Source organism: Sander vitreus, chromosome 21, assembly GCF_031162955.1.
Source record: "Sander vitreus isolate 19-12246 chromosome 21, sanVit1, whole genome shotgun sequence".
Classification (NCBI taxonomy): Eukaryota; Metazoa; Chordata; class Actinopteri; order Perciformes; family Percidae; genus Sander; species Sander vitreus.
Window position 1 is genome coordinate 15,158,505 of NC_135875.1, and position 27,996 is coordinate 15,186,500.

Consider the following 27,996-nt stretch of genomic DNA (forward strand, 5'->3'; position numbering starts at 1 on the left):
TAAAATAATACACATCAAATAATTCCTTATTTTATTAAATATATTCTATTCATCGAATCTGTTGAAGTTCAGATGTGTATAAATAGTGCTTTACTGGAAGGTAAACATGATATCTAAGGCATATTTTTAGTTTGTAAACATCATGATTAACACATTAGAAACCAAGTGGTGACAAAGTGTCATTAGAGACCAGATTAATCCTCGCTGACGTCCGTCCATCTGGTTCTCAAGTGGACAGGTCAGTCCAGGACCAGCTGGGGGTTCTGGGCTGTGAAGCAGCGGTAAACTCTGGCTGATATCTCCGGTCCTATACGTCTCTCTTTACCTCCACTTTTCACCAAGAGAGCAGCCAGCAGACCCTTTCTGTCCTCCTCTGACCCTAAACTCTGGTACGCCTAAAAAAAAAATAGAAACAGATATTTTGTTTTTGTGAATGTTCTTTCAGGACACAAAAATGTGGCAATGTTTTATGTCTTGCAGACATTGTGTGTTTTATGTATTAACATATATTATTTTAATACCATTCTTTAACTTTTTGGGCTTAAAGCTATAGTGCGTCGTTTCTGCTGCCCCCATGAGGAATTCGGCGCGTCCACATGATACAAACCTTCTGTGATCGCGCACCGTCTCCCTCCTCTACGCAGTTGCTAATAGCCAAGGAGGACACGGAAACATGATGGAGAAGAAGAGGTAATAATCTTCACTTGAGTTTCTGCGCGGGAAAGTCACCGGAAGCCACGTATCTTCTGAACACAGCCATAATGAGAAATACAGAGAGTTGTGTGGAGCTGATAGTCTTAATTAGCTTTGTAGCAACTCATTTGGCAATGGCTTGAATGTAACAGATGTTCATTAATATCAAAAAGTTACGGACTAAAGCTTTAAATCCTTTCAAAAACCCACCAGTTAAAGGTCCCATGTCATGCTCATTTTCAGGTTCATAATTGTATTTTGGGTTTCTACTATAACATTTTTACATGCTTAAATGTTCAAAAAACACATTATTGTTACCATAATGTCCGTCTGAATATAGCTGTATTCACCCTCTTTCTGAAACGCTCTGTTAAGCGCCTGTCTCTTTAAGCCCCCCTCCCAAAAAAGCCTAGTCTGCGCTGATTGGTCAGCGTTTTTGGATCTTCCACATCTGCGTCTCTGCACCGTCATTGCAGCCAGGAATGACTGTAACGGCACTGTAGCGGCACTTTCTACCTATATATAGTATAGTATTGTTGTGACACCACAACCGTACAGAAGTCCTGACAGCTCGTTTAAAAGCACTGTGTCTGAATACGAGCTGTGTGCATTTCTCTGTGGATTGAGTGTTTTCTATACTCATAGTATTTATATAGCACCTTGTCCTGCTTTATAATAGGAGAAGACATTGAAATCTCACTTTTTATATGGGACCTTTAATGTCAAATATACTGTATATTGTCAAGGTTGATTTGTATACCTCCTAAAACTAATAAAAAGCAACGTTGTTCCTGTGATTTATCCAAAATGCCTTAGTTGCCTCACAGTGGGAATTCAGGCCACAACCCTGCTAGTGGTGGCACCATCCTCTATGCCCTGAGCGCTACAAGACCATACTGAAGCACACTCGGGTGTACCTGCAGCAGCAGCTGAGGAGACGGGTAGGCAGCAATCACGGTGGAGGCCACAGCAGGGCTGACTCTGTTCAGCTGCTGAATCTGCCTGCTCCAGACCTGGATCAGCCCTGAGCCGTCCCTCTCCACACGAACCCCGCTGGCCCATGAACCGTCCACACAGAAAGGCAGCTCTGCCTGCTCTGTCAGCAGTCTGGAAGGACATCTTATAAGTGAGATACATTTTCCTTGTCTATTAATGTGACAATGACTGGAGTGGCTGCGTACTTAAAAGGGCGTTTTGATAAGGCCTTGGTGACGCCACACACATGATTAGTGACCTCCTGCCAGCCCTCCAGGAAGACCAGTGAGATATTCTTGCAGAGCTGCAGATACACAAGAACCTGGAGAGAAATGGAGACAGTACCAAAGAAACCCCTTATCTTCTGCACTTGATTCAAAACTCATCATGAACGGGAACGTGTATGTATGTCAAGTATGTACAGTGTTTAGCAATCTGTTTCCTTCTGAAACATACAATTAAGTGGAAAAACATCTACAAAAAAAGCATGCAAGATCAACTAAGTATCAGATTATAAGTAAACTGACCTCCTCCACATCCAAGTTCTCCATCCCCAATTTGGATTGCAGCGTCTCATCTAGTAAATGCACACCATAAACATTGGTCCTGTTGGTAAGTAAACCCAAAGTCAGGTCAGAGTGTTTACATGAAAGCCAACACAGAGTGTCATCTCACCAAAGATTAATTCAGTTATATAAATAAGAAAGTAACTGAGATATTTGTCTATCAGAAGCCACATTTACGGACACATACACTAACCTGTTATCTGTCTGAGAGTCTGACACTAAGAGAGTGACCTTCTTGGCTTCCCGGTTGAGACACTCCAAAATTGGATTGAGGAAGGACCCCATCCTTGTCTCCTCCCCTTCACTGTCTAGCATCTGCAGTGGCAACAAAATAACATGGAGGAGGGCACCAGGGTGCGGCATGGACACTACTGAAAACATGCAACAAAGCCTGAGGCCTACCTGAGATCAAAATCCCAACAACAAAGTCTCCAAAGAGTCCATCGTGTAGACTGCCATCTAAGTTAAGTTATTACAACTTTAAAGGTTGCTTACTTTCTTCCCAGAGATCACCATGTCCATGAAGTCCGTCAGACCCAGCACCAGAACCACTTGCTCCTCCTCCACCGAGCCAGCTCCCTGCTAAAGACAAAACAGTAATGATCCCACTGGAGAAAGTAGAAAAAGTAAGAATATGTAAGTAGAAATACAGCAAATGAATACAGCCAAAATATCGCAATCAATTCAAATGTTTATGTTTATTATGTTAGGAGAGGCGTGAGGTGCCTACCTGAGGAAAGTCTCTGGTCCAGGTGATGCTGTGTGGGAGCTGCTGGCTCTCAATGCTAAACCTCCACTCAAATGTAGTCAGGGTGTCCAGCAAGATGTCTGAGCCACCCTGTTGCAGAAGAGCTGGAGAAAAGCACACGGTCTTACAGATGTATGCATATGCAGCCTTTTAGCCTATTGTCCTCTTTATGGAAGTCATAACCTGGTTGACACAGACATTCAAACTTGTAAATACAAATTGTCATGCATGCAATTGTCATAACCTAAAGTTTAAATTGATTTATTAGCCAGTAGGTGTGTATATTTATTATTTAAATAAAAATATCACAGATGTCATCCAAAACTGAGACTCTAAACTAAAATAAACTAAATGCACTTAATTAGGATACAGAAACAACACCAGAAAACCCCAATAATAAAGCACATTTCCCCCAATACATTTAATATATACTAAAAACGGACTGCCTTCCAGCTAATTTGTTTTGTACTTTGTCAACGTTGTTAACATTAAAGAATCAAGGGAAAAATACTAGCATTTAATATTTCTTACATTAACATATCTATATCAAAATATAATTTTAAATCAATATTAATTTTGTTTATAGCACTGCAGTGTGTATTTTGTAGCATCTATTAATCTTTTCCTAACTGTTTACAAGCTGTAGGCGATAGAAAGAAAAGTTTCCGACAGCACCTGAAGGCAGCATGGTGTACCTGGATCTATGCAGACAGTCAGACGCCTGAGGCAGTTCTCTGGCCGGAGACTCTTGAGGTTCTCCGCTGCCTCTCTCCTCTTCTGCTGCTCCTGTCTCCTCTCCTCTTTCTCTCGGGCTCTGGCTGCTCTCTGCTGGTCTCTCGCCTCCATCTTCTCCCTGGCAGCCTGTCTGCCCGCCTCTATCTCCTCCTTGGTGCGGCGTTTTCTTGCAGGGCTTGGCGTGCCACATCCATCCGGTCGCGGGGGAGACAAAGCAGAAGTTTGACTGGATTCAGTTTGTGTGGGTGACGATGGGAGGCTTTTGCACTTATGGTCTGAACTCTGATCATCTGTCAAGTCTGTGCTGACTGTTACTATTATTTGACCGCTCTCATCGTGGTTTAAGTCGGGGATTGTCTCAGTGTCGCTTTCCTCAGATTCAGATATTTCCCATGTTTTTGCTCTACGCAACGCAGACATTTCATATGTTTAACGACTCCTTGAATGCATTATTTATACAACAGCCAGTCTTTAAAATTCAGAGTGAAACAGCAACGTTGTATCACCTCGAAGGTGTCCGCTGAGGGACAAAAGATATAAAACAAAAAACGCGCTAGCCTATAGCTATTACATTTATACAGTATATGGCTATTATACCACCCTGGAAACAGAGGGCACTTTTTCTCGAATAAACCCGACCACAGAGTAGATTAGATGTATTTAATTAGTAACTGCAGAAGGCAGACAGATGACAGTTTATGGCCGACACATATTGGGTTTATTGGATTAAATATCAGGACTCGCTGATTAGGCTAAACACTGCCTGAATGGGTGGGATGGATGGTAAAAATCCTAAAACTAAAGTTGTTGCTATAGCCTACTTTGTGTCATTACACATTACGCAGTAGCCTATATTAGAAACACATAAGGCGAGAGAGATATGAAAAAACGAAAATTTGAGTATGTAGATATTGAGGTAACAGGCCTGCAGTTGGTGTTTAAACAGTTAGACTACAGTAGCCTATAATAGCCAGTTTGATGACGATTAGCTGGGGGGAACAAAAGGAAAAATGCTATATCAGGGATGTTAATGTTGCATCCAAAATTAATTTGATAAAACATATGTTTACATACAAGCTTGCATTAATATCAGTTGCACTTTGTAAATCTGAACACAAACAGATTTTTTATTTAGTTGTAATTTAATTAAGATTATATAATGTATTTTGACTATTTTGAAACAGCTGATTTATTCTATAATACATGTTGTGACTTAATGGGAAATTCACAAATATGTCGATGTATTGAAAGAACAATTATATTTACATTTTCCCTCCAGATTTTTTTCTTTCTCTCTGCAGTTACATTCTTGAAAATAATTATAATAATATTTAGACATTTATTTTATTATTCAACTTTTACTTTTTCTTCAATGTTTACTAAAGAAAATAATCGAATATGTTTCTCAATAAAGTCTCCGCCATAAAATTTTTAAAAAAAAATCCAAACGTCTGCAGTGTCGCTGCGTGCGCAGATTTCCAAACAATCCGCTGCGTCTTGTGTATGAGAAGAGACCCATCCATGTAGCTTATAGAGCTGCGGACACTAGCAGGAGAGTTGTAGCGGACCTCAACGTAGCCTGCAGTGCTAACCTGCCTGTTCATGTAAACAACAGGGAAGAATGTGATTTGGACGTTTTCTTTTATAGCCAGTGTCTTTTTGCTCACCATGACGCAGCCGGCGGAGAAAGGTACGACTGACTATAGTTTTATTTTTCATTAAAGTCACCAACCTTAGCATAGCCAAATTACCAAAACCTCTGTCTCGAAACCCTGTTCATACTTCCCTAAAAAAATGGGCCACTGAAAGACCAACTCAGCCGTTTTTATGCTTTAAGTCACGTTAGAAGAGTTCATGTGACTATGGGAAGTTGTCAAAACCTTACCGTTAGCAGTAACGCTTTGCTAGTTTGTGAATGACATATGAAAAAGCTAAGTTTAGCTAAGCTAATGCTGCAATTCTTCTTTTTATTTATCACAGTTTGTTTTCCCAGTAAGGGGTAAACACGAAATTTCCCATTGGAGTTAAAGGAAATGTACAAAAGCAGGGGTGAACATCAGCTGGCAGGTCCCCCTCCACTTAAAAATGTGCTTTATTTTAATTATTACTCTATTAATGTTTACTACATGAATGTTTAACATTCACTGTGCAGAATGAGAAGATTTTAGCTAACGTTAGGTGACTACACTTTCTTTGGTGGTAAATCCATAACTAACACTAATTATTATTCAGAGCATCATATTTTATATCTTAAAGCTTTATAGTGATTACATCTTTTCTAAAAGTACCAATTGAGAGCCAATAATAGCCAATTATTATTATTTTTTTTTAATGAAGTTATTTTGTCTTCTAATGGGTATTATTTGCCTGTGTAAAAAAAAAAAAAAAGAAGAAAAAATATATAAACCAACATGCTGCTTTTGTTGTATGTGAAATAATGACCGGTGGTGTTGGTATCGCTTCCTGTCCATGTTTTAGACTGACTTTCATTGTGAAGTTAGACTCCAGGAGAAACCATTGATCCAGTCTTTGTTATTTTATTTATTTTACAGTCTATTACCGCTTTGTGGTGCTGTTCTTCAACTGTCTGCTGACATTTGGCTCTTACTTCTGCTTCGACATCCCCAGTGTTTTGCAGGATCAGTTCCAAGGGGTAAGTAAGAGGTAGCAGTGCAGACCAATGCAAAGAAACCATCAGTATTGAATGATATCTCCACATTAACTCAACAGCATCACTGTAGTTTGGTGTCAAAAGTCCAAAGTCTGTCCTCAGTTTGTGGCTAGTTAGATTAGTTAGATGATAATTTAGCTTCCCCTCATCTGACAGAACCTGACATGTCCCAACGCAACAGTCATCAATGGGACAGTGGACTGTGTGGTGGGATTAGGGATGACCCCTCAGCAGTACAATCTTCTGTATGCAATCTATGCTTGGACGTACGTACACACACACACACACACACACACACACACACACACACACACACACACACACAGACTACTGTAATCTACTGAAACATGGCTTATCAGAAAACAGCTACAGTTGGTGCTCTTCTCTCCTACCAACAGGAATGCAGTAGTGGTGATCATGGCTGGGTTCCTGATTGATAAATTAGGAAACCGCTGTAAGTCTACGAATATCTACTCTGCAAATCAAACAACTGATTTACGGTAACTCATGGTAAATGGATTCCCCTTTCCTCCTCTCCGCAGTTGGAGTATTTCTGTTCTCATTTCTGTGTGTTTTGGGCTCGTCCCTGTTTGCACTGGGTTCCCACTTCAAAGGATCTTCCTATCTGCTGCCACTTATGCTCACAGGCCGACTACTGTTTGGATCAGGCAATGGATCTCTTACCAGTAAGGCCACCTTCCGAAAAAGTCCCACTCTTTGCGGTGTCCACTCAGAGGAATGTTCCTAAACCCGCTCTTCTGATTTACTTCCTTACCAGTTGTTCAGAACCGCATCACAGCCTTCTGGTTCAAAGGAAAGGAACTGGCCTTGGCTTTCGGTCTGACCCTGGCTTTCTCTCGCCTGGGTTCAGTCCTGAACTTCTTCCTCACGCAGAGGTTTGAAGAACAATATGGCATACAGTGGACACTCTGGGGCGGTAGGTAATAAATGAAGGGGATAGAAACATCAAGGTTCATGGCATGACTGAATAACGGCAAAATATATAAAAAAAGAAGGTTTAAGTAAGAGTATTTTTCAAATGATGCTTTCTAGGTACACTACTGTGTGTGCTGGGCTTTGTATCTGCCGTTGTAGTCAGTGCCCTGGACAAGATTGGAATGAGGCAGCTGGGTCTTGATGGCGCCATCCGAGAGGAGTCCCGCAAAGTGGTACGAACATTATCTTTTTAGGAAAACCTGTTTCAAACGTCATTATAAAGTGCAAGGATACTGCAGACGGACTATCTGACCTCAGTTCTTTTGTTTAATGTTCATTGTTCATTGTAACGACTGTTTGTTTCTCTGTGTGTAGAGGATTCAGGATGTGAAGCTCCTGTCGCTAAGATACTGGCTGCTGGTTCTCACCATCATGTTCTTCTACAATGGCATCTTCCCGTTCATCGCAGATGCCAGGTAGAGCTATCGACACACAACACTTGCATATTTCTCAGGGTTAAAATGGGGTTTTGAAGGCCAGTAAACAGTCTGACACACGGGATGTGCATAAATCATAAAACCACTGTATCGATATGAACCTAGTGCAGTCAAAAGAATAATTTAGTAGTTTTAACATACTGCTGTTTTTCCTCTTGTCCAGTAAGTTCATTCAGGATAAGTACAATGGCTACAGTCAGAAAGAGGCGGCCTATATCGCCGGGGCGGTTTATGACAGCTCATTGGTCCTCTCAGCCAGCGTGGGCATTCTCATAGTAAGTATCTGTAACCTAAACCTGATCTCAACTGTTCAAAAATCTGGTGTATGAAGCAATATAAAATAAATAGGTGCGTTGGTGACATTCTCTTGTGTTTTGTTCCAGGATTTTGTGGGTCTGCGGGGCGTTTTTGCATTGGCCTGTGCCATCCTCACACTGCCTGTGTTTGGACTCCTGGCCTTCACCTTTGTCCCTCCTCTCGTCGCCACCATATGGCTGGGGGTCACCTACTCCTTCGCTGCTGTGAGTCAAAGTCAAAGCCATTGTTTTAACATTTTAATTTCTAACACCTACTTTTTCTCAGGCAGATCATTTTTTATTGGTTTTAGTCCTGAAGAAGTTATCAACGACTCTAGTGGTGTGTATATATTGTTGTCACATTATGGTGACCCCCAGTTTATGAGGACCCCCTTGAAAACGAGATCTCAAGGGGTTTATCCTCTAATTACAATTTAAAATAAATTAGTGAATGATGTGTCTTATTCTTTCTCAATTCTAATGCTTTGGGGTGGGGATTTTAATTGTGAAACGTGTGTGTGTTGTATCTTAATTTAAACTATCTGTGCTGTATTCCAGGCAAGCATGTGGCCGTCTATTCCCCTTGTGGTGCCTCAGGCGACTCTGGGAACAGCCATGGGTCTGGCTACCTCCATACAGATGGTTGGGATTGGGGTGTCCAATCTGGTCGTTGGGCAGATTTTGGGCACCAAGTCTAGGTAGGAAGTACTTCAGATCAGGCTCTCATTGCAGTGCACTTGATGGTCCATGCTGCATGTTAGATCTTTACTTACCTTCCCTGTTTTCTCCATTTCCCGGCCAGTGAAACTAAAATTCCTTTGTGGCGTTGGCAGAGGATGATGATCTTCATGTTGGCCAACACCATCGCCTGCATCGTCACCTCGGTGCTGCTCAACATGGTCGACCACAGACAGGTCAGACATCTCACAGCCTGTATAGCATTATATATATATATATATATATATATATATATATATATATATATATATATATGTATATGTGTGTGTGTATATGTGTGCTGCGTGTGTCTGTTGTCAGCTGACTTCAGCACAGGATGCAGCGTGTTCAGTTCATATTTGTTTCTCTGCAGGGCGGGATCCTGAACAAGACAACCAAGAGGTCGGGGCAGGTAGAGAGAGACTCCGACAGAGAGCCGCTCAACCCGGAAGAGGAAGAGCAAAATGAGGATGAGGAGGACGAGGCGGTCAGATCTCGTTCTCTCAACTCTTAAGTTTTGGTTACACTTTACTCAAGTTTAAACATTTCTCTATCTTTATTTATATAAATAAAAAGAGAGAGAGAAATGTTATATACTGTGTGTGTGTATGTATGTATGTATGTATGTATATATATATATATATATATATATATATATACATACACTGTATTTGTTTTTATATGTATCAGTTTTCAAATTGAACTTGATTTATTGCACACCTCACTGAAACTCCGTACAACAGATCATTTAAACAGTATTTACAACCAAATAGAATTGTTGTATTATATTACACTACATGTGAACCAGGTATTGCAGATTTTTCAGTATTACAGATAAATAAAAATACAATTGTGCAAAAAAACATCAAAACTATATCTTTAACTTTGAACTTTTTTTCTAGTTCATTTGAGATGAAACACATTCTATCAGTGATATCATCCAATATCAACTGTACTGCCATAACTGACAGTGAGGTCACTAAATAATTTTAACTGTTAAATTCAGTGTCTGTGTTTTTACAATTTTTCTAATTAAACTATTTGTACATCCTGTCTGTTTGTTCATGGTTTGAGATTTCACTATGTACCTAAAGAAGGGAATTTGATCTTTTTCACATTGCCAAAACGGCAAAAAATTAAATGCTTTTTGACATTGCAGTTTGTGCTACATGTCTTTAAAAAAAAAAAAAAAATGATGATACCTACATGCTTGCTTGATACATGTTAGTCTATTTCCTTCACGTTCCACTTCCAGGATTGCTCCTGTGCTGCAGGAAATTCCACCGGATGTATTTCTTTTCACAGATTTCCGTTTCCTTCCGCTTTCTTTTTTGTCAGCGCGCTTTGGAGGAGGGTCTGGCAAAGCCAGACAAGGTACAGGTTGACCAACATAACCAGTGTAATGTTTTTCTAAATACTCAGCACAGCATTTTTAGCACTAGGTGGAGCTCTTTACACATTTGTTTGAAGTGGGTAGACCACAGCTCATGTAGCATTAGGGTGATATTGTAAAGATTTGAGTGGCTTTTACTTAAACTCTTCAGGTCCTATATCCAACCTTCTATTTTAGTTACCTGAATTCTTGGGGGCTAGTCGTTATAACAGCGCTTCATATCACATCCATCATATTGTCAACAGCTGCAAGAATGTAGGCTACATTTAAATAGCTACAGGGAAATATGGCAGCACCACAAGTAAGTGTAACATGTTTTCCTTGTTTACGCTAATGTTCCTATTCTTTTAAGCCTGTACATATTCCTTGCAGCATCATTTGTGCCAACTTATATTGCTGTTCTAGTAGTTTTACCACTACCATTAATTTATAGCTATCGTTCATTATTTCTGAAAATGTAATATTTCAAGCTGAAGTAAAACGCAGGAGAACATACTCATCCTCTAAAATGATACCGACAGGCACCATTTATTGTTGGTGAGTCTACTTTAAAAAAGAAAAAGAAAAAAAGGTCACTTCCTACAGGTGTGAATACGTATTAATTAGCGCAAGAAAGGTGAAGTAGTTTTGCAGTATTTGAGTAAAATGTTACCTGTTAAAGCTTGTGCTTTCAATCAACTTCCGTCTATTTTCCCATGTAATCAACATACTGTTAAACATCCAAGCCGCTTTTAGCATTGGCGTTTGATTTCATGCAGATTAGAGAGTGCCTAAACCGACCTAGACAGACTTGTCTTCCTTGAATAATGCTGTAGTCCTCAAATACTTAAAGATCCAACCAGATTAAGGGAACCAAACCTCCTGACCCTGACTCTGTGCCAGGTTAAATGTGGAGAATTCCCCGCTCTAAAGCTAAATGTTCAGAAGACTGCAGTCCATGTTGAGCAACAGATTACTGAGAGAGAGAAAAAAAAAGCAATCACATGTTCAATATTTGCAGTCAGTTTTTTTTGTGTCCAGCTGGTTCTTGTATTCGGCCAGAATCCAACCAAAGATCAGACAGACATTTACTGAAGATTAAAAAAAAACAACTATTTTATCTGGATGATACAATACAGCTCATAATCCTCTCAAAAGTGTGCCCCAATCATTAGATTATTAGAACGATGCATCTCGTGTGATGACAAGTAAAAGTCACTGGAATGGAGGGAAGACAGTTACCTCATTAGACACTTCCTCGAACTTCGATCTTCGGTTTACCATGAAGATAAACCCTAAAAATATACCTTACTTAATCTTCTTAAGGTGCGTGTGGTAGGAGTTAGTCTTTGACTGCCTGATAGACAACACGCTCACACGCTGAGTCAGTCACAAAGTCAGAGAGAGCAACAGAGGGCTTTAACATCTTGAAATCTGCTTTACGCTCTCTCGCTTGGAGTCTACTGTATCTGCAGCCTGAACTGTGTGCCCGAAAGCCTTGACAGCATGAGCATGTCTGGCCTCCTCACCCTCAGCAGCCTGGGCAGGATCTGCGGCTCCAGCCACAGCAATGAAATGGTAGTTTTGGACCGGGTCAAGAGGAAGAACTCGGTCAGGCGCATGTCAATTATTGAAGATGGTGAAATTGCCGAGGTTCTCTACCTTATTCCTAAACAGTCCATGATGGAGCAGCTTCCTTTCATCAACCCCAACGACTACCTCCTGTGTGAGAAGTTGGACGGTATTCCTCCAGAGATGTCTGGTAATTAATTATTTTACTTACGTCCTTATGTGGTTGCCATGTGGTAAGTTGTTCTACTAATGACAACACAAGCTTGTATTTGTTAGGAGACAGATCATATATTTAGATTGCTACTTCCAAAAAAGAGGAGTAACAAAATGCTTGAGAGTGAGTTTTCGAAAGCCAGAAATATCAACAGCAGGTGATGTAATCACTGAATTATCTGCGCTGGTGGCTGGGTTGGCTCAGTGGGTAGAGCAGCCGCACATATACTGAGAGGTTTATACCTCGACGCAGAGGTACAGTGTTTGAATCTGACCTGTGACGATTTCCTGAATGTGTTCCCCCTTTCTCACCTAGCTGTCCTATTAAATAAAGCCAAAAAAAAAAAAATATATATACATATATATATATATATATATATATATATATATATATATATATGCACTGAACAACAGTCCCATCATAGATACACAAATACTATGGCAATTTCCTGGAAATAAACAGAGAAAATATGTATCTAGTATAAAACATTTAAATTATTTCAAAACAATATGTCTGGGATTCAAATACTCTCTTGTTCAGCATGGTGGAAATAATGGTTCTTTACTCTTCTCCTGCTGTTCCCTTTGAGAACACACACACACACACACACACACACACACACACACACACACACACACACACACTCCTGCCCTCTGTGTTTTGGACCACCCCCTTCCCCATGGACTAGCAATCCAGTTAGTTCCTCTCCTCACTCTGATCCGCTGCAGTGAGCAGAAGTGTGGAAACCAACTGTCATGAAAGAGAAAGGTAGACATTTTTTTTAGCGTGTGTGTGGTGTAGAAGATGAGAAAGAGAGGACATGTGTGTCTGCTTGTGCTTTATGTTTGTCTTTACATAGTTATGATTCGTTTGCAACTTGTGATTGGGATATTTGATTGTTTTAAAGGTCAAAACAAATATTGCTTATGTTATGACTTTGTCGTACCTGCTCCTGCCAATAGTGTTATAATATTTTTGTGTTATACTGTACAGAGTTATTACAAATCTTGTCTAAACCACATGTCATTTGTAATCGATAATCTCTTAGCAAACAGTAATGATTCTCAAACCTTTCCCAAATCTAGAAACTGAATTTGGAGATAAGTGCAAGCACAGCGGTTTCAGCTAATCGTTGAGCATTGAGACCAGCATGTGATTTTAGCAATAGGTCTGATTATTCTATTTTGCTGCAACAATGAACTCAGTCACAGTCAAAGTAAAGTACCCCCACACATTTCACTAAATGAGTATCTGTTGAGATTAAAGCCTCCTTAGTTTGCTATCCTCATGAAACTCCTGAAGTTGCTCCACTGAATTGAAGTATTTTTTACATCTCAGTAATTGAGCAATTATTCATTTTTTTGTTCTGAGTCAAAGCATGTACACATGACAGGTGCTATTCCACAATATCTAAAACCAGTCAAGTGCTTTCTAAATGGGATATGTGAATGAAAGAGACCCTGACATTCCATTATGTTTCTGGCAAACTAGGGGGTGTTCCTGCAGGTGCATGATTGTAGTGAAATTAAATTAAATCTTTGAACCCGAAAAAGCATTTGAGACCGTTGAAAGCTCTAAAGACAATAATTAACGATTATTAACACACATAGCATGACCAAATACAGCTTATAGTCCATATAACACACATGAATACCATTCAAAATAAATTATATGACCTCATTGTATGGCTAAATGTATAGTCCTATTGTATATTAAGCATAGTTTAGAGTGTATTCTTTTGTGAGGTATATTTAAACATATGAAACATTCTGAAGACTTAAAATAGACCCTACCTCACTCCTTACACACACAGATGCAGGTTTTCATAGCTGTACATAGTGGGTTGTGTGATTAGCTGTCCGTCTCAGGTTTCTCTCCATTTGTTGTCTTTCTAAATCTACCATTTGCTAATACTTGACACCATATCAGCTTCACATTCTGGGAGAGATCAAGAAGACATTTTGGACTCTTTTCAACCGGAGGACTCCACACATGAGTTTTACCATTTACACAAGAGCACACATTACCCTGTATACTTTATATACAGGATAATACACATATTGTATGTATACACGCAATAAAATGTAGTGTAGCGGGTCCTTCTCCATCAGTCAATTTGCAACAAAACCATTTCTAAACAGTAGGAGTCTGTGATGTTGTTGTGTTGGCATCACAGCTCTGTCATTAACAAATATCTGAGGCGTTCTAGGACAAAGGCCAGTTTGGCAGTGTTTTCAGTCAATGTTGGAGTGCGATGGATAAAGGAACGGATTACAACATTCCCACCAGGATTTTGTCAAGTTTTGGCAGAAATAACTTATTTTTCACAAGTTTTTTTATTTTTTTTTTTTTTTTTAGATCAGATTGTATGTGATTACTATCACACAATGTTCGACTACTGCTCTTCTATTGGCAGGAATATTCTCAAAATTTCAACAATGAAATTGCCCAGAATGACCGTAATCAAAGCCTTTCTCCTCTTTCTGTAAGACCAAAACTGCTTTTTTTGCTTTGTTGCTTGCAAAAATCATCAGCCTGCTCTAAAGCTGAAATATTTATTTCTTGATTACTTCCCCTGCACTTTTGTTTTTGTTCTATAAGTGTGAGGAAATCTTTCTGTTTTGGTTAAAAAAGACACAACTCATACATGTTAGTGTGTTGAGGTATATATATCCAGCGAAGCGTTAATATGTGCATTTTTTACGACTTTGCATGTGGCAAAACTGTATATCAAAAAAAGAAAAGATGAAGCCTGTGCGTTTGTTCATCTATTTGTGTGCTGGATGTCCACACAGCGCTCTGGAGTCTCAACGTGCCACATTCTTTCCCCTCTCTCCTCTGCTAATCACATTCAAGACCTCTCAAGTGGGCTGTGATTAGATTCTACAGGCATCCACTGCTTCTGCTGCCATATAAACATGAACGAGACAGAAGGAGAAGGAATGAGGTTTTTGCTACAGTATGAGATTAGGTTTGGCATACAAGCTGCTACAACTCTCATGTAGAATACTGTTACTGATGTTGTTGTAAGATTTAATGTGAGAAATAATGGCTTCCTCGTGAGCTGCTGTCTGTATTTGTGAGACACTACAGATTACTGTGTGTGTGTATGTGTGTGTGTGTGTGTGTGTGTGTGTGTGTGTGTGTGTGTGTGTGTGTGTGTGTGTGTGTGGCTGCATGTTCAGTTATGTAAGCACTGACAGGAAAATTGGGACTATTGTATTGTAATGCTCAGGCAGAAAAGAATACACCTTTTAGAAGTATTGGAAAATGTGTACTTTGTGACCAAAAGGGCCTACCTGCAATGACAATGACATTAACCTAGGCTGTACTTTGTGTTTATTCCTAATTAATAAGTGTTAGCATGCTAACACACAAGCTTATAACGTGGTAAGTAATGTTTAAGTAATGTTTGCCATGTTTAACACAGTAAACAGTATAGCTGCTAAACAGCAGCATGTTAGCATTGTCATTGTAAGCATGTGAATGCTTGCATTTAGTGTTAGCTAAAAGCACTGCTGTGTCTAAATACAACCTCACAGAGCTGCTAGCATGGCTGTAGACTACTTTTTCACATTTATTTTAACAGGCCGCTTTTCTAAATCAGAGAATAACATATCTGTTAAAATAATTCACACTGTATTCCTCGCTCTCCTGTAGTGCTACATGCTCAGGATGGCTGCCACCCATGCTCTCCACGGGGGAAGCGGGTCATCCAGTGCCTCAGGTGTGGGGAGCCGTGCAAGGGAGAGGTGCTACGAGTCCAGACCAGCCACTTCCACATTAAGTGCTTTACCTGCAAGGGTGGGTACCATCAGTACAGTACATGCACTTTTAAACTATCCTGCAATCATACCTCAGTCAGAATAGACTTATGTTGGTAGGCTCCATATAGGTGTTCATATAGCAATCCAATCAACAGAATTCCCCATGTGCAGTGGAGATGAATTGGTGACTGCCTTGAACACATGTTGTGACTAAATTCCTGACTTTTGCTCCAAATCCCTTCTTGAAATAAGGCTGCTCTGTAACATGAATGTCATCACAGGCCTAATAATACAGTTAACAGCTAATTTGCCTGGCACTGTTCATTGGGAGTAGCGTACTGTGGTGGGGTAATGATTATAAATTAGGAGCTTAAACTCATTGTTAATTTCCAGTTAAATTAAAACATGTATTAGCAATTGTACATGCAAGCAGTAACGCAAGTAACATTTGACCCTTTAGGTTGCATTAAAACACATTGTTTTCAGTAGGTTAGTTTTAAATTGAGCAGAATTTGCTGGCCATTCATTAGTTAGCCTGCTGATGCCATCAGATTCAATTTATTACAACATATATTGCATCTACAATGGGCTGTTGTAAAACCTCCTCGAGTTGTCAGACAGTCATTCACCGGAGTTACTTTGTTTCGGAGAAAACATATTTACTCATCAGGCTATTGTTCCAGACTAATCGAAACTGACAAGCTTCTCGTGTTGTTGCCCTTTCATCGCATTGTGGCTGTGTTTACAGCGCAGAGGAAACAAAGAGACTTTCAGAGCAGAGAAGCCTGCAGTATTTTGACAGTGGGAGGACATGGGGATCGAAGGGCTCTGTGGGCTTCACTGAATCTGAATTTACCTCAAAATGTTTCACTTTGAATGTGAATTTTTGAATGTTGTTATTCAAATAAGCCTTTTTTGTTTTAGTGATCCATATTATTCCCCTTCTTTCTGTACCAAAGGTTTATTTTCTTCCAAAGTAAATGAAGCATAATGGTACAGACAGAAGGGGAATAACAATTGTCTGAGTGATAACACTCACTTTATGTATTTATTACCATCAGAAGATAAGTAAAGATACATTATCAAAGTTATTTCGAACATCACAGAAGAATGTAGACATGTTTGTGTGTGTTTTATTCAGACTTAAAAATAGTCATTTGTAAGTATTTTAAATAAAACACGTATATTGCAAGTGAGTCGCAGTAGGATAGGAATAGAGCAGCGTAAATCTGTCCTTGGCATCTCTATGTATTCTGTCGTGGCAGGTTCAGGACAGTGTCGTAAACGGGTTGTGTGGTGTATCAAATGACCTACGAACAAGCTGGGCGAAAACACTGCCTCCCTGTCAGTAACTTGTTAAACACATAAACACTTCAGAAACCCTGGCAGAATCATGAGGTCGGAAAGCCCAAATAGCAATTATCTCATCTCTTCGATGGATGACTCTATGACAACAGCCTGAAAAAAGGTGACAATTTAAACTGTAAATTCCTAGTTATTGACCCAAATAACAAAACACAAATTAAAAGCAAATGTATACAGACCAGATGTATCATAGAAGAAGTTACAAATATCTTTTCCCAAGAACAAATTCAGGGAAAAGGCAATGTAAGCAAACCAATACACATATAGAGAAAGAAAACTCGAAAAAATTAAATTGTAGAATGAGTTCTGGCTATTATAGGGTCAAAAGGTTAGTTAATACAAATGTTAGGTAACTAAGAGATGAGAGCAGTTTAGCCAAACGTGGTCTAGTCTAGTCTAACTGTATTAGCTCACCAGCTAGTCGCTAACTTTGTTTGATATTTGGTGCTGGTCACAGCGTACAGTGGGTGAATCAGAGCTGTTGATGAGTGAAAACTAGCTTGACAAAAGCAAGCGACACCTTTCACATTACACATCCAAAGAAATAATAAAATACCTATAGATTATTTCATCTTTAATGTTTTATGTTGTCTGTGTGCAGTGTGTGGCTGTGACCTGGCTCATAGTGGCTTCTTCATGAAGAACAGTGACTACCTCTGCCCGCTGGACTTCCAGAGGCTTCACGGGACGCTCTGCAACAACTGTGGGGAATTTGTGGAGGGACAGGTGGTCACAGTTTTGGGGAAGACTTACCACCCAGCCTGCTTTGTGTGCACTTTTTGCAAGTAATTGTGAACAAAAGAGAGTTTGGAGGCAGAATAACTTTTTTTTTTTTCAAAGTTGTAAACCTCTGTCTCTTTCTGTTTCTCAGACAGCCCTTTCCTGCTGGCGATTGTGTCACCTTCAGCGGAAAGGACTGCCTCTGTCAGCGCTGTATCCAACCCATGTCTCCTACTCCTAACGGCATCAGCTGTTCCACTAGTAAGTGCACTCTCGTATGATTTTGTCTCTCAGCAAGGATCCAGTTTTCACATCAAAAATATGTATTATTGAAGCTTTAAAATAGACCCAAGCCTTTGATCCCAAGCAGAAACAAACAGTCAGTGGATTGTACTGAATATAATAACACTGAGTTGACATTAAAATCTGGTAATCCTCGTGGGATCCTGCCAGGTCAATGACTCAGTATGGACTAAGAGATACAATAGAACTCAACTCTCCATCTCAACTTGACAACTATACATAGGAAAGGGATAAATAGAGGATCCAGTCTCATAAAGCCTCTGGATTAAGAGGATCTCTCTTTAGGACCGTACAGAAAGGTACTAATTTAAAAGCAAATCCACAGGAAACAGCTCAGCTACTCTAATAGTTCAGTTTATATCCAGAAATGATTAAGAATGGAGGGTTTTCTTAATGTGTGTGTGTGTGTGTGTGTGTTCTCAGACTGCTCTGGTTGTGGTAGAGACATCAAGAACGGCCAGGCTCTGTTAGCGCTGGGCAGCCAGTGGCACCTCGGCTGCTTCAAGTGTAAAACCTGCAGGAAAGTGCTGAGTGGAGAATATATCAGCAAGTAAATACAAATCTCTCATTCATAATTCTTTCTCTTACTCCCCTATATTGAGTTTATGTTTCTTAACAGCAAAGGCTAGAATCAGAAACAATGTTAGCACACACCACAGAAAAGAAAATGTTTTTTATTTTTTAAAATTGTTTTTTATTTTTAACGTTTTATCTTTCAGGGATGGGGTTCCCTATTGTGAGAGAGACTACCAGATTCAGTTTGGGGTACAATGTGAAGCATGTCAGAAGTTTATAACTGGAAAGGTCCTAGAGGTAAGAAATCTTTACTTTCAGTGAGGAGTAAGCTCCTGATTGTATCTATATTTGCATCACTTGTAATTTAGATTGAGATTTTGTGACATGGCTTTTCTCAAAATGAATATTAATAAGACTTGACGGTTGGTGGTTCTGACACATTTATCATGATCTTCTGCTATAGGCAGGGGAGAAACATTATCACCCCAGCTGCGCGAGATGCAGCCGATGTGACAAAATATTCACAGAAGGTGAAGAAATGTATCTGCAAGGTCAGTGTTAGAAAGTACCTGATGTGCATGTACATGCATTCATGGTGAGGATATACATTTAGGCTTGGATGAATATCTTAATGTTCAGTATGCAAACGTTTTGTGTTCACTTAAGTAAACTGCATTTACTTTGACATGCTGTAATTTTTTTGCCATAATGTCCCTGCCTTTGCAGGATCAACAGTTTGGCACCCATACTGCAGAGACAGCAGCAGAACTGAGGACAGTTACATGGTAAGACCACCTTGATTTAACACTTAACATGTGTGATATGCAATTTAATGTGTGTTAGAGGCAGTATGCAAACACAGATTTTTCTATCAATATTATGTAACTTCCATAATAACAAGCTATTTTGCAAGTTCTCCCACTTAGAAATCATGGAGGGGTCTGAAATTGTCATCGTAGGTGCATGTCCACTGTGAGAGACATAATCTATCCAGAAATCACAATATATGATTTTTTTAACTATTTATTTGTATGATACAGCTGCAAATAAGTATTTGAACACCTGTCTATCAGCTAGAATTCTGACCCTCAAAGACCTGTTAGTCTGCCTTTAAAATGTCCACCTCCACTCCATTTATTATCCTAAATTAGATGCACCTGTTTGAGGTCGTTAGCTGCATAAAGACACCTGTCCACCCCATACAATCAGTAAGAATCCAACTACTAACATGGCCAAGACCAAAGAGCTGTCCAAAGACACTAGAGACAAAATTGTACACCTCCACAAGGCTGGAAAGGGCTACGGGGAAATTGCCAAGCAGCTTGGTGAAAAAAAAGGTCCACTGTTGGAGCAATCATTAGAAAATGGAAGAAGCTAAACATGACTGTCAATCTCCCTCGGACTGGGGCTCCATGCAAGATCTCACCTCGTGGGGTCTCAATGATCCTAAGAAAGGTGAGAAATCAGCCCAGAACTACACGGGAGGAGCTGGTCAATGACCTGAAAAGAGCTGGGACCACCGTTTCCAAGGTTACTGTTGGTAATACACTAAGACGTCATGGTTTGAAATCATGCATGGCACGGAAGGTTCCCCTGCTTAAACCAGCACATGTCAAGGCCCGTCTTAAGTTTGCCAATGACCATTTGGATGATCCAGAGGAGTCATGGGAGAAAGTCATGTGGTCAGATGAGACCAAAATAGAACTTTTTTGGTCATAATTCCACTAACCGTGTTTGGAGGAAGAAGAATGATGAGTACCATCCCAAGAACACCATCCCTACTGTGAAGCATGGGGGGGGTGGTAGCATCATGCTTTGGGGGGTGTTTTTTCTGCACATGGGACAGGGCGACTGCACTGTATTAAGGAGAGGATGACCGGGGCCATGTATTGCGAGATTTTGGGGAACAACCTCCTTCCCTCAGTTAGAGCATTGAAGATGGGTCGAGGCTGGGTCTTCCAACATGACAATGACCCGAAGCACACAGCCAGGATAACCAAGGAGTGGCTCTGTAAGAAGCATATCAAGGTTCTGGCGTGGCCTAGCCAGTCTCCAGACCTAAACCCAATAGAGAATCTTTGGAGGGAGCTCAAACTCCGTGTTTCTCAGCGACAGCCCAGAAACCTGACTGATCTAGAGAAGATCTGTGTGGAGGAGTGGGCCAAAATCCCTCCTGCAGTGTGTGCAAACCTGGTGAAAAACTACAGGAAACGTTTGACCTCTGTAATTGCAAACAAAGGCTACTGTACCAAATATTAACATTGATTTTCTCAGGTGTTCAAATACTTATTTGCAGCTGTATCATACAAATAAATAGTTAAAAAAAATCATACATTGTGATTTCTGGATAGATTATGTCTCTCACAGTGGACATGCACCTACGATGACAATTTCAGACCCCTCCATGATTTCTAAGTGGGAGAACTTGCAAAATAGCAGGGTGTTCAAATACTTTTCATAATAGCTGTTAATATCCAGCTAGTGTAATTGCTGTTACAAGGAGGATGCAAGTGTGATATCTTACACATTCTCTTCCTTCCCAGGTCAGCAGACCAAAAACACCTTGTCTTGATTTCTTTTTCCCCAGACATAAACTGAAGGTTAATATTGTGAGCGGGCCTGCCGTTTGCACTGGTGGTTTTCTAGAGTGAGAAGGCTGTAATCTCACGTTTTGAGATTAACCGCACTCGCTTGCTTCACATGCAACACTTTGCTCGCCATGCTGGCCAATTAGATCTCATGTGCTAATTCAAGGCCGCAAAAAGAAGACATTTTGAGCACCTGTACTGTACAGTATATAGTATGTGCATTTCATAAATGCGTTTTAAAAACAAGTTGGCTGTAGCATATGGAATTTCAGTGTACACCGTGATGCATGCTTGGCTGTGCTATTTCAAATCATCTACTCATACTCGCATCATTTACAGTAATATACACCAATGTATGTAATGCAAAACATAAGTCTGGCTGATATCAATGTTAGGTACAAATAAAGGTGTTTTTTCTTGAGTTAATTGCAATATGGAACAATGCACATGAACTGCATGATGCTGGCCCCACACTGTCAACTGCTGCAGGAAGTTTCTCAGCATCCTATGACTCAAACTAACCGCTATTTTTAACCCCCTTTAGCCCACTAGATCCTCATCCGAAAGCTCCTGTTCCAGGCCGGGCTCATGCACTCCGGGGAGTCCTGGTCGAACGATCTGTGTAAGTTCTTGCTTGACAACATCTGCTGAACACCTTCCATGGTGCACAATTTACCGTGGCTTGATTTACATTTTATTTATCCTTTATTTATACAGGGGAGTCGCATGGACAAACTGTCTCTCTTGCAAGATGTTTCTTTTTGTAAATGAAGACAAACATTTAGGACAATAGCCAATGTGGAAAAACATTCAAATCAATTACATTTAACATATTTCTCTAACCTTACCTTGACTGATCGGAACTAGTTTTTATCTTGTGAGAAAAAATGGGATTTCAATTGTGGTTGAATGTTGAAGAGCCTTCAAATTGTCTTAAATCAACCACATATTGAACAGGAATTTAGATTTATTTGCTAAATCAATTTGAATTCATTGGCAATTCAGATTGAATTTGATTATAAAAACAACCTGCTGCTTTCGGTGTCCTTTTGTTTCCTCCTTCCAGTTTATTAGGATCCATAGACTGTTGGTTTTGTTGTGTGGAGTAGACTTTACCCCCATCAAAACACCTCAAAATATGAGCCAAAAATGTACCTTTTTTATACTTAAAAGCCTGAGAACAGATTACAATGTTAATCAGTCCACTTCATGTGCCAAAATCAGACTGCTTGAGGTGTTGTGGGATTCAAGTTTTATTCCTCCCTGAAGTCATGTAATAAGCAACCTTTGACGTGACGTAACCCATACTGTGTCTTCCACCCTGTCTCCCTCCATCCTCCCCTCTCCTCCTGTCCTGGTCCCAGGCAAAACTAGATAATGAGATCATTGATTACCGAGACTTAGCAGCCATTCCCAGAGTCAAGGCTATATATGATATAGAGCATCCTGAAATGATATCTTATAAGTCTGTGAACAACAACTCATCTACTTTGGACAACAAAGGCAACAGACAGGAAAAGCAAAGCTCGTCAGAGGTAACTCCGTTCAATGCTTCAAGTTGTATTCGGTGACATTTGTGTGTCATTGTTTTGGGGGTGTTTTTCTTGGTTTGATTTACGAGTCAAACCAAGTGAGGTCTTGTCTTTTTTCTCATATTTGACTGTGTTTGGCCCCAAAATGCAAAGATATTTATTGTGAGAAATAGACAAGTTTGTTTTGGAGCAATATCACTTCTACGTTCACAAAACACTCTAAATATCTAGATCTAGGGTACCTGCCTGAATCTAGATACATATTCTCTACTTACATTTATGAGAATTTGGCTGATTCTTTTATGCAGGGCAACTTTTACAACACAATCACAGAATGGTTGCATACTTAATATGGAGTCAACTGATAAAAACAAATGTGGTTTGTTGCTATTTACTGTGCCATTGAGCATTCATTTAATGATCTGTGTTAGGGTAATTAGAATAATTGGCTAAAAGTACCTAATAATATAATCATTTTGTTTCCTAGTGCATACATAGTGCATGTCCTAGTGTTATAGGTTGTTTTTCTTTTTCATATCAGACAGGTTTGGAGATACAAGGGGATAGCAGTGTATGCTGTGTTTCTTTCTGGTTCATTCATTTATTTTTCTTCCCCTGATTTAGTCACCAGGAAACGTAAATGAAACCCCAGAGGTAAATATTTGTTTTATTAACTTTACTTAGTTAAGGTAGAGCAGATGTACTACAGGTATACATACAGTATGTGCCAGACCCCCATTCAAATCATAGATATTTAACACTCATTATTTTTTATTTGTTGTGCATTTCACACTGCTTTTGTGTCTTTCTTCTTTCAAGGAGAGTTTTGAAGTCAGAAAGTGCATACCAACATCTACAAGCCACAGATCTTTTGGAGTTCATGCAACATACAATCGTCACAGCTACACTCCAACTCTGTCCAGATCACCACAACACTTCCACCGGCCAGGTGAGAAGAGCGCACAAAAGTAAAATTACCTATCTTATCACCTTTTGTAAAGATATTAGCCTCCCTCTGCTCACTTGTTCTCTGCTTTACCACCCTCCCTTATCTCCTCTCCCTCCGCAACTCCTCCTTCCACTTCTTTTGTGGAATAACAAACAGGATTGATGCTTTCTCCCTCTTTGTTCTCTGGCAACAATGACACATGTCCCACTTCCCCTTTATGTCACCACTTTCTCCCTCGCACCAAAGGTAAGAACCCCTGCTCTTCTGCCACCCTTTTCTGCATCCCTTATCCCCTCCTGGTACTGCCTTAGCCTTTGTTATTTACTACTACTAAAAAGCAACTAGTTTAAAGGTCAGTGTTGGAATTTATAGGAAGGATGACACAGAGATGTGATTCACTTCACTGTTAGAAACACTGAGCCACCTAGTGGTCAAAGTTCTAACACTGTCAGTCGCCCACTTTTCATATGACATCTTACTGTAAGAGACAGCACAGGAGTCTGTGCCCCAGCAGAAAACAACACACTATGTATGCCAGCTAGCAGCTTCCTTCAGAGAATCCATTGATCTCCTTTCTTTTCCCATTTTGCAATATTTTCTTGACAATTCTTTTCTTTTCTCTTGTGCTGCCACCTCACCCACCGTTCACTAAATTCTTGCACTGAAAAAAAGAATCCTTTATATAAATCTAGATCTGAGCAGTCATTTATAAAACTGACTTGATTGATTAAATAAGTAAATATTCCTTTGCCTGTTCCCAACTCCTCTCGCACATTCCTCTACAGGCGTGCCTATTTAAAGCAGTGCTGTGATTCTTCTAAAGCCTGTTTTATCGTGTGCGTGTGTGTGCGTGTGTGTGTGCGTGTGTGTGTGTGTGTGAATGAGATGTGACAAGCTCTGACCAGTAATCGCTGGCATGTGTTTTTGGTGGGAAATGAAAATCACAAACAACCCACACAGCCTTGATTTCTGTATAGTGAACCGTGCCTTGCTTTATTTAATCAGAGTCTTTATATCCAATTGTTTCGAGATTCTTTAAAATTCCCTTGATGATCCTTTCTGACACTCCACAATCACATGAAATTAAACTGTATTTAGAAAAATGTTTACTGCACTCTTTTTTGTAAATGTAAATGTGTTGTGTGCTCATTGTGGCATCACCTTTTTGCAGTGCTGGCTTTTTTTTCTCTCGATAAGTGCTGTACTACAATTATTGTAGACATGATGAACCTTTACTGCACTTTGTGCTTTTTGAGTAAGTAAATTATATGTACAGATGCTCTATAATACTGATTGTGTTTTCAGAGAAAATGTCCTATAAACTAAATCTGTGAAAAATCTCATTTTAATGCATTTTTTTATGTAAAGTGCAACAGTTAAGGCAAAAAGAGGGTGTTAAATTACTCCATTTAAATAATATTTGAAAACATTGAAAGGGAAAAGGAGACACTACCGTAAGTTATTACTAACAATATATCATTTTGGTTCTGCTAATACAATTATCATTATTAGGCTTTAATGTACACATTGAAGGAACTGACAGGATTACATTGCACTGGAATTGTATTTTTATATGATTTCATGTGACAAATAAATTGATTGATTGATTAATTGATTTTTTAGAATGAATAATCTGCTGACGCTGCATTCTTTTTTTATCTGCAGATGACGGCTTCAACATGTACAGGAGGCCTCCAATTTATAAACAGCAAGGTATAATATGACCTTTTAAAAAGTTCATTTTAACGCAGCTTGAAGCAGTTAAATATTACTTGTAAAGCTGCTGATTCTTATCTCAATTGTGTTCTCACTAAACTATACTTACTTGTGCAATTTTTGTTGTAAATATAAAAATAGAGCAGTACTGAGAAGTTTGATTTACCGAACAATTAGCAAAAGGCTAAGAAAAGAACCTGAGGTATATCCTACTCAGTAAGTCTGATCTAATTTGGGCAAAGAGCCAAGTCTGTCTGTGAGTCGCCTCCTGATGATGAACTAATCTGTCTACTGTTTCACTTTTACATACAGATCCAAATTCCTTCACATCCCAAACGTCCTCTCTGCCTGGATATGGTCGCAATGGCCTCAATCCGGTGAGAGCAACAACACTGATACCTTATTCTCTCTTTAGCATTATTGTGTAAGGCTCAGTAACATTCCTTTGAGCCAATCAGCTGCATTTATTTTCATTTTGAAGTAGATTATGACACAACTCATGACACACAGTTACATTCTTTGTGTTTTTTTTTAATGGTAGCTCTAGAAACACACTAAAGAAACTATATGAGGTTTGTCCAACTTACCGCACTTTATGAATAGAATAAATGTTTTCCTCCATTTTCCTTTCCTCTTCTCATTAAGCCACGTTCAGCTGATTTCTCCCATTACAGCGGTGACAGATTTAGAGGTAATTATGTAGACATCTTTATTATTCATCTAAATGTTGTTAATCACTACAATATTTAGAAATTAAATTGTGTTGCTTGTTCTTTACCTTCTTCCTCCCTTCCTTTCAGACTTTAAGGTATGTGAGAAGAACTTTAAGTGATCTTGAATCCCCCCTGCTCTTCTTCCTTTCCCTGTTTGGTTTACTGCATTTCCAAAGGACTGGCCTCACCTCACTCTCTGCATAAGCATGTTTTTATGAAGTATTCATTCAACTCAAAGTTGTACATACAGTACAGCTTGCATACAGTACCTCTTCATCAATACATATGTTACACATATTTCACAGTTGACTCTTTAACCCCACATTTTATAAATACACTTTACTTGCAGTAATTTGCCCATTTGGCTTTTAGCTTTGAAGTGATTAATCCCGCCATGACATTTTCCCATTGCACGTGTTTGCTTCATTCTGTAGCTCATCCATGACGGTCAACATCCATTAGCACCAATGGAAAGAGGAGTGTCTATGCCTAATTTGTTGGAACCAAAAGCAAGTATTGTTTGTATATTTATGTGTACTAGATCATTTGACAAAGGCTAATAGAAGCAGAATCTTATATTTTCCCCTTAAGGTGGAAGCACTGATACTATAGATAGACTTCTATCCATGATAACTGTATAGTAGTTATACAATATGCATGGTATTTGCATGGAACATGATGTTTCTAACTCCATCTCATATCTCAATAGCATAACTGTACAAAAGATTGTTTAGGTATAGCATGTGCGATAATAAACTTACAGTATAAAGCATTCTCAACCAGTTTTTGTTTTATCAAGGTCTACCCGTATGAACTGCTCACAGTTAGCAGTAGAGGGCGAGTGAAGCTTCCCAAAGATGTTGACAGAACAAGACTGGAGGTACAGTAGCATGTGAGAAAGTTTGTCAAAAGTGCAAAAAATGTTTTAAATATTTTGCATTTCATGTTTTAAATAAATGCCAGACCTTGTGTAAAATACTACACATACCATGACTAAAACTTACTTGGATGTTGATAAATTCCTTGAAATATGTAGTTTCAGTCAAACTTACAGTATGAGTTTTATTTTAGTATAAGAAATGCACCAAACTGATTAACTGTGCTACTTTTCCATGGTCCATTTCATTCTTTTATTTCCTTTGCAGCGACACTTATCCCCGGACTCATTCTTTGAGATCTTTGGCATGAATAGTCAAGAATTCAACATACTTCCACTGTGGAAACGTAATGACATGAAGAAGAAGGCAAATCTCTTCTAAATGCTGCCTAATGTACTCATTGTTGATATGCAATACATGTCAAGTTCTGATGACCCCTTATGTTTATTTCTTTGCATTTGATACAAAAATGTGATTATTTTTTTTTGCCTAAGAACTGGACACAATATTGTGTTTCCCAGTTAGTTTCTGTAGGCTACTGTAATGAATAATGTTTAAATGTGTAATACCTCAAAACAGATATGAACACGAGTCTCATAGTCTTGGCTTCACGAGAAAGAAACATTAAAGGTGCTGTAGGTAGGATTGTGAAGCTCCAGGACTTAGCCAAAGAATTTCAACATCAACAACTTCTCAGACCCTCCCCCCTTTCTGCTAAAGCCCAAACGGTCTCCTAAGACCCTCCCCCCACAAGGGAGAATGAGCAGTGATTGACCCGCAGTTAGACCCCCCACCTGGCCCTGATTGGTGCATCTGAACAGGGAGCGGTGGATTTTTGCAAATCGCACTACAGGCTGTAGGTGGTGCCAGAGGAGCCAGATTTTTTTTTAATTACCTGCTTCATGTAGTTCTACTAGAACATAGGGTCAGTTTCAGCAAATATGAGAGAAAGTTAGT

The 27,996-nt window shown here is 39.5% G+C and overlaps 3 protein-coding genes across 4 annotated transcripts; 2 read left to right on the forward strand and 1 right to left on the reverse strand.

The window, feature by feature from the left end:
- Positions 1–17: 17 nt before the first annotated feature.
- On the reverse strand, positions 18–5,195 carry eme2 (essential meiotic structure-specific endonuclease subunit 2). 2 transcript variants are annotated; one of them, XM_078279040.1, is made up of 8 exons: positions 3,678–5,195; positions 2,965–3,086; positions 2,730–2,813; positions 2,428–2,549; positions 2,196–2,274; positions 1,875–1,990; positions 1,611–1,800; positions 18–395 (listed from the first exon to the last, which is right to left on the reverse strand). In XM_078279040.1, the coding sequence occupies exons 1-8, from the start codon at positions 4,135–4,137 to the stop codon at positions 240–242; spliced, it is 1,329 nt and encodes a 442-aa protein (XP_078135166.1). In that variant the 5' UTR covers positions 4,138–5,195; the 3' UTR covers positions 18–239. The 2 variants fall into 2 exon arrangements, with proteins under 2 accessions (XP_078135166.1, XP_078135165.1); XM_078279039.1 differs by having other exon boundaries at positions 2,730–2,816.
- An 83-nt stretch (positions 5,196–5,278) lies between these two features.
- Positions 5,279–9,887, forward strand: mfsd1l (major facilitator superfamily domain containing 1-like). Its single transcript, XM_078279038.1, has 13 exons — positions 5,279–5,407; positions 6,270–6,370; positions 6,545–6,654; positions 6,787–6,842; positions 6,931–7,074; positions 7,167–7,325; positions 7,442–7,557; positions 7,700–7,800; positions 7,985–8,096; positions 8,205–8,342; positions 8,676–8,815; positions 8,920–9,031; positions 9,208–9,887. The coding sequence occupies exons 1-13, from the start codon at positions 5,386–5,388 to the stop codon at positions 9,346–9,348; spliced, it is 1,452 nt and encodes a 483-aa protein (XP_078135164.1). The 5' UTR covers positions 5,279–5,385; the 3' UTR covers positions 9,349–9,887.
- Positions 9,888–11,718: 1,831 nt separating this feature from the next.
- LOC144536709 (actin-binding LIM protein 1-like) lies at positions 11,719–27,520 on the forward strand. The gene is made up of 21 exons (XM_078279969.1): positions 11,719–11,968; positions 15,653–15,796; positions 17,726–17,909; positions 17,996–18,105; positions 18,571–18,697; positions 18,867–18,960; positions 19,127–19,214; positions 19,390–19,448; positions 21,207–21,263; positions 21,796–21,873; positions 22,616–22,786; positions 23,408–23,437; positions 23,603–23,732; positions 23,889–23,978; positions 25,398–25,445; positions 25,761–25,825; positions 26,094–26,139; positions 26,249–26,256; positions 26,596–26,670; positions 26,961–27,041; positions 27,307–27,520. The coding sequence occupies exons 1-21, from the start codon at positions 11,719–11,721 to the stop codon at positions 27,418–27,420; spliced, it is 2,049 nt and encodes a 682-aa protein (XP_078136095.1). The 3' UTR covers positions 27,421–27,520.
- Positions 27,521–27,996: the final 476 nt, after the last annotated feature.